We start from the raw sequence: 12,581 nt of genomic DNA, 5'->3' as shown, positions 1-12,581 counted from the left end.
AACAGATACTCAGGATTTAAAAAGTGTATTAGTAAATGTTGAGATTAACATGAACCATGTGCGTCGGAACCATTGTATGTGGGCGGGACAAGACCCACTTTTTACGATCAGTGATATTGGACCCACTCACTTTTATCATCTCTAATCTAATCTCTAGTCATCAATAATGCAGCACATCACATCTGAAGATAACAGTCACGCTTCAGCTGGAGAGTGTGCTCACACACACACACACACACACACACACACACAGAGTCTGAGGCTGACCTTCGTAGCAGTCGCGGACGGTGTCGAAGTACACGTAGTACTCCTCGTTGGTGAAGAAGAGCAGACTGAGCCACGAGTCGAAGGCGTAGATGGGCACGATGAAGAGGATGCGCACGATGTGCCGCTGCTCGTTAGGGGTGTTGTAGAACCGCAGGTGCATGTAGATCTGACACACACACACACACACACACATCATTCATATTCATATTTTCATGTGTATTACTCTTTGTTTAATGTATGCAGCACTTATCCATGAACATGTAAATCTGTGTGTGTGTGTGTGTGTGTGTGTGTGTGTGTGTGTGTGTGTGTGTGTGTGTGTGTGTGTGTGTGTGTGTGACCTGTTGGCAGGTGAGCAGCAGTGCCGTCCAGGTGAAGATCCCAGAGATGGTCCGAGCCGAGGCGGTCATCAGGAAGATGGGCGTCTCCGGGGCGACCACTGGAGTCTCCCACGACCGGTTGTGACCCTCAGGGGCCACCGTAGCGACCCCGGGCCCCGGCGCCATGCCAACCAGAGAGCCGTTCAATAGAGACACGGCCCTCCTCCACAGCACAGCCATCTGCGGACCAGAGCCAATCAGAGCACGCCAAACACCAGGGGGAGGAGTCAATGCTAACAACAACAAACGGCAATCATAGCGTTAAGAGGTTCAGTGACAATAATGAGCCTAAAATAGTAATAGTAATATACCGCGGTATTCTCCGAGATGTGTAAGAATATCCTGCAGTGATGATAAAGCATCAATGACATCATCTAAACCGTGTGTGTGTGTGTGTGTGTGTGTGTGTGTGTGTGTGTGTGTGTTCCAGGAAGTGGATAGTCTCAGTGTTGCCATGTCAACCGGCTCTTCTAGAGACCGCAGCATCTAATATTTAAAACTTCACTCATACACACGAAAAGATAAAAATCACATTTTCCAAACTTACATTTGAATATTGATATTATTTATAAAATATACTGAGTTTTAAAGAGCATCCAGCCAACGAAAAAAAAATCAAAACAATGGAAAGCGAAGACATGTCATATTGAGGTGGTTCGTCGCATACAAACCATTATATTTACAAGACGCAATGTACTTAAAAGAATACTATGGTAATCTGTCCAAAAACATGGTAATATCAAATCATATTTTCGTAATACCCATCGTTACGCATATAAAGGCTCTCAATTCAAACAATCGCTCTTAGTTTTTATTAAATATCAGAGATCAACAGATTTAATAAACATAAAGCGATCAGGCCCAACCGATTTACCGGCTTCTGTCCACCAACCGTCAGACAACATGATGTCATTGATGATGATATCCAGAAGATCTGCCGCCGTATGATTATATCAGAGACTTCACAATACAAACACTTTTGTCTCTTTATTGATACCGACTCAAACGAGAGCGCGCCTCTGATACGTTTGGTGGAGATGATGCGCGGGCGCGCTGCAGTGCGTCGCGTCGCGCCGCGCGCGGATGATTCCACAGATGATTCTGATTTCACACAGATCATCTCCTGAAGTAAAACACACTCACACTCACGTTATTCAGTGGATCCCGCTCATCCGCAGCTCCCGGCGCGTGAAATCCCGCATGATGTAGCTCCGCGATGCGATGCGGCGCGTGCGCTGGCGTCCGCTCCCTGTGATGTCATCGAGGACGCGCGCACTGGGAGACGCCGGGGCGCGTCTTCATAATAACATTCATTAATAAGTCATTAACACACATTACATATGTCAGAATAGATCCTGTAAACAGCCCACAGCTGACTGAATTATTGCAGCTAATCTAAATAATAATGTTTTTAGACTAAAATGTTCAAACGGATTTAATGTATTGTTAACCGCATAAGTTCAATAGTGAAGTAAAAACATCACTGTCCTCTCATTATGGTATTTAAAAGCATCCAAATCAGGCTCAACTGAAACTAAAACCACACAGATTTCATAAACCTTCTGCAAAACGAACTACTAATTTAAGGTCGCTATGTGTTTAGCTTAAATAGTGCTTAAAAAGAGAAATACTATATTCGGTTGATTGTTTAGGCTCCATTATGGACATGATGGTTTTAATAACCTATAAAAGTGTACTAACCTTTTTTTTTTTTTGGCAGATTGATTTGTTTTGTATAAGCAGTTTTACTACGAATGCCATTAAACTACAATAGCACACTGCAAAAAATGCTTTTCTTACTTAGTATTTTTGTCTTGTTTTCAGTCCAAATATCTAAAGAATCTTACATTAAGAAGCATTTACTAGACAAGCAAAAGTTTTTGTCTTGTTTTGGGGTAAAATAACTCAAAATTAAAAGAATTTTTGTTTAAAATAAGCAAAATAATCTGCCAATGGGGTAAGCAAAATAATCTTAATTCAAACAGAAAACAAGATTATTTTGCTTACCCCATTGGCAGATTATTTTTCTTATTTTAAGCAAAAATTCCCTTAATTTTGAGTTATTTCCCCCAAAACAAGACAAAAACTTTTGCTTGTCTAGTAAATGCTTCTTAATGTAAGATTTTTTTGATATTTGGACTGAAAACAAGACAAAAATACTAAGTAAGAAAAGCATTTTTTGCAGTGCAGTTTTACTAGTAGCTATTTATAGTAAAACCGCGGTGAATTTTCGTGAGGGTAAATGTTTTAAAAGTGGAGAGTAGGGTAAGATGAGCCATTTCTAAAACTTATGTGGTCCTCAGGATAAGATAAAATAAGGCCGAAGTCCAATAACAGCATTTAAAGTAATTCCAGGATGTTTGCTATCATTATTTATAAAATGTGATTAAAACCCTTTAAAAACAAAAGAAACAGAAATTAATTTATTCTCATATTATGAGACATATTATGGAAACTAAATTATAAAATATTTTATTTGTTTTATGGTTTATTAAGATTTAGAGAGCTTTTTTTTTTTTGCTGAGGGACACAAAATGGCAAAATTTTCGTATAATGACCCATAAATGATCAGAATACGGTTCTAAAGATATGGCTTTTACATTGAAATTATACCAGTTTATACGTCAGAGATTTAACTCGACTACAGTGCCTGATGTAAGTTAAAACGCTGGCTCAATTTACCCCACATCATTTGGCTCACTTTGCCCCACAGTGGCCATTTTGGACAAAACTAGCTAGCTAAATATGATTTGCATGGTTGCATAAATATTTTAGACATGGACACATTAGCTTTGATAAAGACAGTCATTAGCTAAAGACAGTCATTACATCCGTTACGCTAAAATTTTACTTTATAACGAGCCAAAAACTCTTTTTAAAGTAAACGAGTGCCTTCCACTCATCTCATGTGTTTCTCTTTTTCACAGACTGGCAGAAATTATGGGTGGTTCCAAAATATATGGTCACATGAGTGGGTCAACTTACACACTGGCTCATCTTACCCCACTCTCCCCTACTGTTTATGGAAAGGTTTGAACGCATGGACTTGAATTGTTGTGTAATCCTCTGGTTCTGGTTGTTCGCATGTTGGTCAAAACCATTTTTTTTTACTTGAAAATAGTTATAAAATTTGCACAAAAATACAACTTTCTAGACTGAAGTAGGCTATATATTTCCAAAACACGTTTTACCCTAAAACTGTCAAAAAACGAATCTTTGAATCTTTTTTGTCAAAAAATAATTTTTTTGAAAAAATGAGGTTGACATCTAAAAAAAATGAGCGTTGTTTGTGCGCAGTACCAAACGCTTCCACTAGAGGAGATTCTTCTCTAATTTTTTCCCAATTCATTCATTTTGGACAATAAAAGTGTGACTATTTATCAGGACCATTTAACATTTTCGAATCATGTCCATGATTTGTGTGTGTGTTCACACAGCAAGTGATAGCGCACGTACATCTTGGAGACGTTTTTTAGTGTTTGCTCGTGTGACGTTTCCTGTCAGATGTCAAATAGACGTTTAAACAATGTCTTTAAGATACGTTTATGTTTACTGGCATCTTAAAGACGTCTGTCCGATGTTTGCAGATGAAGTGATCTTTAACAGACGTACGTGTGCTAGCACATCTAATTAATCTCCACCCTTACGAAAATTAACCGTACGGCTTTATTATAGTAAAAGTGTAGTAGATGGATGAACCTAAAAATTTTATTTCTGACTTAAACGGTCATAAATATTAAATGCTTTGGATCACAGAATTAAGTCGGTTTAAAGATACTTGCCAGATTATTGCTGCAGGATAGTTTTAGTGGAAAAGTTATACAATTTTACAATTATTATGAAAAAAGCAAAAAAATTAAATTTTCAATTTTTTTTCTTCCAATTTAATCGAATCATGTCCATGATTTTTTTTTTTTTTAAATATATTCACACAGTAAGTTTTATAACATTTGAATGAATGCTTATAATGAATTATAGCCCTATTTATACTTATTTATTACCATTCTATACATAAAGACTCATTAAGACATATACTGCATTATATTATACTGCCTTATAGCTCCATTTATATTATTTTGATAATTACTTTCAAGTCATGCATTTGCTTTTTCAATGCGCATGCTCATAAATCATTATACACTGATTTATAAATGAACAGAGACATTTGTCTGCTGTATCTCAGTCTTTAATGGCTAATGTTTGCGTTAGAGGGCATGTCATTTTGACACTGTAAAAAACAATCCTCGTAAAATTTACGTAAAAAAAAAAAAACAGCAACTGTGGTTGCCAGAACTTTACCGAAGAAAAAAAAAAGGTAGCAACAATTTAGGTTTAAATTAATATAATTGGTTGTAAATTAAACATTTTAAACACTAATACAAAAAGGAAAAATAAATAATGCATTGACTTGGGTAGGCTATGTTGGGCCCTGAAAGACGTCTGTAGAAGCTCTTATTGAGAATTAACAGAGGTTTAGATGTCGAGGTTTTATGGTCACCATTATGGTGATCAGTGTTTCCTTTAGTTGGGCAGTTTGACTCTTGGCTTTTTATGTGATTTTGTGTTTTTTGTTACAATGTTAACAAAACATAATCTGTTCAAACCAAGATAAACCATAAACAAAAACTGTCATGACGAAAAATGTTTTGACTAAACTCACCACTAAAAATAGTAATAAATAATATTCACCAAATATACTCTCTTGAGAAAATTTTTTTTTATTTTTTTTGTGGGGGGGGGGGGGGATTCATGACCATAGGTGAGAGTAGGTACGTAGATTGACCGGTAAATCTAGAGCTTTGCCTTGCAGCTCAGCTCCTTCTTTACCACAACAGACCGGTACATCGACTGCATTACTGCAGACAGGGTTCTTGCAGGTTTCAGAAAGTCAAATTTAAGACCTTTTTAAGACATTTTAAGACCATAAAGATTGAAATTTAAGACCTATACGACACACTACCAAAATTATTTAAATCAAAGAAATAATAAAAAAAGCAATGACATTAGTAACCCTCCACAGCCAACAACGTGCCAAATGCCCAAAACCTTAGGCCCAAAATGAAAATAGGCTAAAACAAACTTGCCCTCAAATAGAATAGATTACAAAACAGCATATTAATAGCCTAATAGAGATTGAACAGGGGATGATCTAAGGAGATAGGATAAACTAGGGATGCACGATTTGGGGAAGATATCTAATTGTGATTATTCTGGTTAAAATGCAATTTTTTTTTTACAAATGAAAAGTGTATGCATATAACATTTTATATATTAATGTTTATATATTAACGAGACTAATAATAATGATTATATTCAATAAATACAAATATTTAACAAAATTAGAAATATTACTATTACAATAACATTTTAAATATTAAAAAATTAAAAATAGAGTATTTAAGAATAAATATAACAATATAATAATAATACTAATAAAATAACATTTATATTTTACAGAAAACTTATTTTACAAAAAAAACCTGCTGGGTTACCTGTTAATATGCAGACAGCCTATGACTAAAAATCATTAGAAAGGTCTAAAGATTTATTGTAAAAAAAAAAAAAAATTCTGTGCTTTTTATCTGTGATATAAATTTCTTAAAGTCTATGTATTTATTATGAAATATGAGCCTCTTATGCATCCACTGTGGGGGAAAAACTGTACATTGGAGAAAAACATATGGGTTGTCATATAAATTTATTTAGAGAGAACTATTATTTTTCATATTTGTTACCCAGACTTTCATTCATACTGGAAGCCAGAGGGCGCCCACGAGCAGAAACTCCACATTTCCCTCAGAGAAGTAATCCTTAGCCCTAATGTGAAGCTAGCGATGTAGGATAAACTGAAGATAGAAACGCTTTGACTGATGAAACGAAGACAATAAATACGACTGCATCAAGCTATGGTGTATTTGAGTTCTTCAAGCCTTCACTATTGTCATAATAATAAGGTATGCAGTGCTGATTGAGTGCAGACTTTATCACTGTTTAGAATAATATAAAACAATGCATGTCTGCCTCATTCTGTCCAGAAAAATTTATTTTTAATAACGTTATTAAATGTAGACGTATTTTGCGGGCAGGTAATTGCATTTATCACGGGATTTGTGGTTTTATCACCGAGTACGTGTACCAACACCCCCAGAAAGAACTACAACACACCGAACGAACGCTCTGGGGGCGGCGCAGCAAAGACTCTAGAGCTCCGCTTTGAGCTCCGCTTTCGCGATTCGATACTTTTTTGCTACAGTGTAACGTTAATAACTTTCTGCAGCCAGCATATCTGAAAATGAACGAGGAGAACACTTTTTTTAAGACCTAACTAAATTAAATTTAAGACCTCGGGTGAAAATCTAGCCGTTTTTAAGACGTTTTAAGGCCTTAAATTAAATTTTTTTAATTTTAGAAATTTTAAGACTTTTTAAGACCCCGCGGGAACCCTGTGCAGAAGTTGCACCGATCCGTCTGTCAATCTCCTGTTCCATCCTTCCCTCACTCGTAAACAAGACCCCAAGATACCTGAACTCCTCCACTTGAGGCAGGAACTCTCCACCCACCTGAAGCGGGCAAGCCACCCTTTTCCGACTGAGAACCATGGCCTCGGACTTGGAGGTGCTGATTCTCATCCCAGCCGCTTCAAACTCGGCCGCAAACCGTCCCAGCGCACGCTGAAGGTCCTGGCTCGAGGAGGCCAACACGACAACGTCATCCGCAAAAAGCAGTGACGAAATCGCGTGGTCCCCAAACCGGACACTCTCCGGCCCTTGGCTGCGCCTAGAAATTCTGTCCATAAAAATTATGAACAGAACCGGTGACAAAGGGCAGCCCTGCCGGAGTCCAACATGCACCGGGAACAGGTCTGACTTACTGCCGGCAATGCGGACCAAACTCCTGCTTCGGTCGTACAGGGCCCGAACAGCCCTAAGCAGGGGGCCGACCCCATACTCCCAGAGCACCCTCCACAGGATGCCACGAGGAACACAGTCGAATGCCTTCTCCAAATCCACAAAACACATGTGGACTGGTTGGGCTAACTCCCATGAACCCTCCAGCACCCTGGAAAGGGTATAGAGCTGGTCCAGTGTTCCACGAACCGGGACGAAAACCACACTGTTCCTCCTGAATCCGAGATTCCATTATCGGCCGAATTCTCCTCTCCAGTACCCTGGCATAGACTTTCCCGGGGAGGCTGAGAAGTGTGATCCACCTATAGTTGGAACACACTCTCCGGTCCCCCTTCTTAAAAAGAGGGACCACCACCCTGGTCTGCCAGTCCAGAGGTACTGTCCCCGACCGCCATGCGATGTTGCAGAGGCGTGTCAGCCAAGACAGCCCCACAACATCCAGAGACTTGAGGTACTCAGGGCAGATCTCATCCACCCCCGGTGCCTTGCCACCGAGGAGCTTTTTAACCACCTCGATGACTTCAGCCCGGGTGATGGACGAGTCCACCTCTGAGTCCCCAGCCACTGCTTCCTCAACGGAAGACATGTCGGTGGGATTGAGGAGATCCTCGAAGTATTCCTTCCACCGCCCGACGATATCCCCAGTTGAGGTCAACAGGTGCCCATCTCCACTGTAAACAGTGTTGGTAGGGCACTGCTTCCCCCTCCTGAGGCGTCGAACGGTTTGCCAGAATCTCTTCAAGGCCGACCGATAGTCTTTCTCGATGGCCTCACCAAACTCCTCCCAGGCCCGATTTTTTTGCCCCCACGACTACCCGGGCTGCAGTCCGCTTGGCCTGCCGGTACCTGTCAGCTGCTTCCACAAGCCATCCAGGCCAGATAGGACTCCTTCTTCAGCTTGACGGCATCCCTTACTTCCGGTGTCCACCACCGGGTTCGGGGATTGCCGCCTCGACAGGCACCGGAGACCTTACGGCCACAGCTCTGAGCGGCCGCAGCGACAATGAAGGTGGAGAACATGGTCCACTCGGACTCAATATCTCCAGACTCCCTCGGGATCCGGTCGAAGCTCTGCCGGAGGTGGGAGTTGAAGATCTCTCTGACAGGGGGCTCGGCCAAACGTTCCCAACAGACCCTCACAGTACGTTTGGGTCTGCCGTGTCTGTCCAGCTTCCTCCCCCGCCATCGGATCCAACTCACCACCAGGTGGTGATCAGTTGACAGCTCCGCCCCTCTCTTCACCCGAGTGTCCAAGACATACGGCCGAAGGTCAGATGAGACGACCACAAAGTCGATCATCGACCTCCGGCCTAGGGTGTCCTGGTGCCACGTGCACTGATGGACACCCTTATGCTTGAACATGGTGTTCGTTATGGACAAACCATGGCTAGCACAGAAATCCAATAACAGAACACCGCTCGGGTTCAGATCAGGGGGGCCGTTCCTCCCAATCACGCCCCTCCAGGTGTCACTGTCACTGCCCACGTGGGTGTTGAAGTCCCCCAGTAGAACGACTGCGTCTCCAGTCAGAGCACTTTCCAGCACCCCTCCCAGAGACTCCAAGAGGGCCGGGTACTCCGCACTGCCATTTGGGCCGTAGGCACACACGACAGTGAGAGACCTATCCCCGACTCGAGAGCGCAGGGAAGCAACCCTCTCGTTCACCGGGGTGAACTCCAACACATGGCGGCTGAGCTGGGGGGCTATAAGCAAACCCACTCCAGCCCTCCGCCTCTCACCATGGGCAACTCCAGAGTGGTAGAGAGTCCAGCCTCTCTCAAGAAGTGTGGTTCCAGAGCCCAAGCTGTGCGTGGAGGTGAGCCCGACTGTTGTGACTTTGCCTATTTTAGCATTTATTTTAGCGTTTTTGCTCCCCCTGCTGGTAAATTGATATTCTGCTGCTTGAATTTATTTTATTCAGTTTCCAGGGTTGGGTTAAAAAGAACGTGCTCAACACATGGAAGTGCATGCAGAATTTGCCGTCCATCGCATTTACAACTCTTAAACGAGGCACTGTCTGTAAGTGGTGGTTAATTATTCTTAATTATGTTATTTGTAAGCTTATGAGGGACTGCATGTAAAAGTAATTGTTTCATAATGCAGAATTGGGAAATTCATAGTTGTACATTTGTATTGTGTAAACATTTTGTATGATCGTCTCCTGATTAATATTGTTGGACTCAACACTTACCATGTAACAGTTTATTTATGTATTCTTTTTGTTTTGTGTTGTTTTACAGTTTTACACATTTATTCAGTAAATCTGAACGACGACTTCTGTGTCAAGACTGGTTATTGAGTAAAGTGTTTAGCTTGCTGGATACGAAGCCAGTACAGTAAAAAGACAAGCTTCATACAAGAGCTGTTTATCATGGAAGCTGGACTTCACCTGCTATTGTCATACACAGCATAGGGGCTAACACGACGACTGCAGACTCTCCACACGGTTATCAAGCTCGAATCAGTTATGGAAGATGAAAAAAGTCAGTCAGCTTCATCTCGACGTTCCGTGACTTCCAGCATGTCCACGGTCAGCATGGCAGCAGCTAAAGCAAGAGCGAAGGCAGAAGCTGCACAGGCAAGAGCCTCATTTGCAAAAAAGGAAATGGAAATTAAAATAGAGAAAGCTCGCCTTGAAGCAACATTAGACGCAATGGAAAAAGAGAGAGAAGCGGAAGCTGCTATGGCAGAAGCAGCAGTAATGGAAGCTGCTGTCGCTGAACTAGAGGTAAAAAGATCACATCATGGTTCATCTATCCACCTTCCACAGCAAAGTCCTAGGCAACGTACTGAAGAGTATGTAAAACAACACAGTGAACCTAGTGACACTGTACCAACCAAAGAGAATGCAAAGACTGAATTATCCAAAAATGTGGAGGATGACAGAGAAAAAAAGCCTTCTCCACAGGGGTATCGTGTACTGTCCTCTTGGATTGCCGGTCACTACCATGGCAGTGAGACTGCAGATCAGTCTAATCCGCCTTTTCCCCGGTCTTCACATAGCTTCCCTCACCATTCTAAGAGTCCAGCTGCTCCCATTCACCATCCCGTTCGAAACACGAATCATTCTACTCATCACTTTAGACATGATGCAGCCACGTATGACCTAGCTAAGTTTTTAGCACGAAACCAGCTAGTGACATCAGGGCTTAACAAATTTGATGATCGTCCTGAAAACTATCTGGCCTGGAAATCATCATTTCTCAACGCCATCAAGAACCTTGATCTTACAGCAGGTGAGGAATTTGATTTATTGATTACGTGGCTGGGGAGAGATTCAGCAGATCATGCCCGTCGCATAAAGTCTGTGAATGTGAGAAATTTACCTGCTGGTCTTGAACTGATCTGGGAGAGACTGGATGTGACCTATGGATCTCCAGAAGCTATCGAAAAGGCTCTCTTCACAAAATTGGAGACTTTTCCAAAGTTATCGGCTAAAGACCATCATAAGCTTCGTGAACTAGGAGACTTGCTTTTAGAGATAGAAGCTGCTAAGAGTGGGGGTGATCTACCTGGGCTTACTTATCTTGATACAGCCAGAGGGGTTAATCCTATTGTGCAAAAGCTGCCCTTTGGACTACAAGAAAAGTGGATGATGCAGGGTTCACACTACAAGTACACTTATGGAGTTTCTTTCCCACCATTCTCATTCTTTGTTGAGTTTGTGTGTGCAGAAGCAAGAGCACGCAATGATCCAAGCTTCAATTTTTCCTCACCCTCCATAAACCCTGGTGAAAAGAACAGGTACAGTGAAAGCCACACCCATGTTCATAAACCTGTCTCTGTCCATAAAACAGATGTGATGCCCTCCTTTAATCTCTCTCATGCAAACAATCTTCAGAGAGCGATCAATGAGTTCGATAAGCAATGTCCAATAGATCGTAAACCTCATCCTCTCAAAAAATGCAGAGGCTTCAGAGAAAAGCCATTAGAGGAACGGAAAGGGATTTTAAGGGAGCTGTCCATCTGTTTTAGATGCTGTTCATCAAACAAACACGTGGCTAAGAATTGTGATGTGTCAATCAAATGCTCTGAATGTGAAAGTGACAAACATCTGGCTGCTCTTCACCCGGGCCCAGCGCCGTGGCGTTCTGGTTCTACACCTCCCACACTGCATGGCGGGGAGGAAGAGGAGTCTTGTGGTGGAGAAGTGTCATCAAAATGCACCAAGGTTTGTGGCAAAGGATTTAGTGAAAAGTCATGCTCCAAAATATGCCTTGTGAATGTTTTTCCTGCTGGCGGCCCCAACCAAGGCAAGCGGATCTATGCCATAATAGATGAGCAGAGTAATAGATCTTTGGCCAGATCAGAATTTTTCGACATGTTCAATGTGCAAGGAACCTCTTCATCATACACATTAAAGACATGTGCTGGAGTAGTTCAAGCAACTGGAAGAAGAGCTCATGGGTTCATCATTGAGTCTGCAGATGGTGAGATCAATTTTCCACTTCCTACTCTTATCGAATGCAATAGTATGCCAGATAACAGAGATGAAATACCAACCGCTGTTGCTGCCTTGCACCATAGTCACCTAAAAGTGATAGTAGACAAGATACCACCTATTGACCCTAATGCTGAAATACTGCTCCTGTTGGGAAGAGACATAATAAGAGCACATAAAGTCCGCAAGCAACTTAACGATCCCCATGATGCTCCATATGCCCAAAAATTGGACCTTGGTTGGGTCATTGTGGGAAATGTGTGTCTAGGGAAGTGTCACAAGCCCTCTCCGGTGAATTGCATGAGAACACACATCTTAGAGAATGGCAGACCAAGCTACTTCAGTCCATGCAATAATCACATTGTACTGAAGGAGTCGTTTGATGAGAAAACCCAGTTCCAAAAGCCATCTCACTTGCCACACTGTCAAGGAAGCCTATCAAGCTGCAGACTTGGCCAGTCAGTCTTTCAGCAGACCAAAGATGACAATAAATCTGCACCTTCTGTTGAGGATCAGTTATTTCTGGACATCATGGAAAAGGAATTCTTCAAGGACTCGAGTAACAGCTGGGTAGCGCCATTGCCA

The 12,581-nt window shown here is 41.8% G+C and overlaps 1 protein-coding gene across 6 annotated transcripts in view; it reads right to left on the bottom strand.

Moving 5' to 3' along the window:
- The window catches only part of tmem184bb.1 (transmembrane protein 184Bb, duplicate 1), a 13,671-nt gene extending 11,750 nt beyond the window's left edge, over positions 1-1,921 (bottom strand). Inside the window, exons 1-3 of one of the 6 annotated variants that reach the window (XM_079815501.1) lie at positions 1,791-1,921; positions 609-827; positions 268-433 (exon numbers count right to left, since the gene is read on the bottom strand). In XM_079815501.1, coding sequence (XP_079671627.1) covers positions 268-433; positions 609-827 — 385 coding nt within the window. In that variant the 5' untranslated portion in view covers positions 1,791-1,921. Of the gene's footprint in view, positions 1-267; positions 434-608; positions 881-1,521; positions 1,745-1,790 lie in introns of those variants that run through there. The other 5 variants (XM_079815500.1, XM_079815502.1, XM_079815499.1 and 2 more) reach the window with 5 other exon arrangements.
- Positions 1,922-12,581: the final 10,660 nt, after the last annotated feature.

Source organism: Gobio gobio, assembly GCF_949357685.1.
Source record: "Gobio gobio genome assembly, chromosome: 1".
NCBI lineage: Eukaryota > Metazoa > Chordata > Actinopteri > Cypriniformes > Gobionidae > Gobio > Gobio gobio.
Note: the sequence above shows the minus strand (reverse complement) of the source record. Positions and strands in the feature narration are given on the sequence as shown.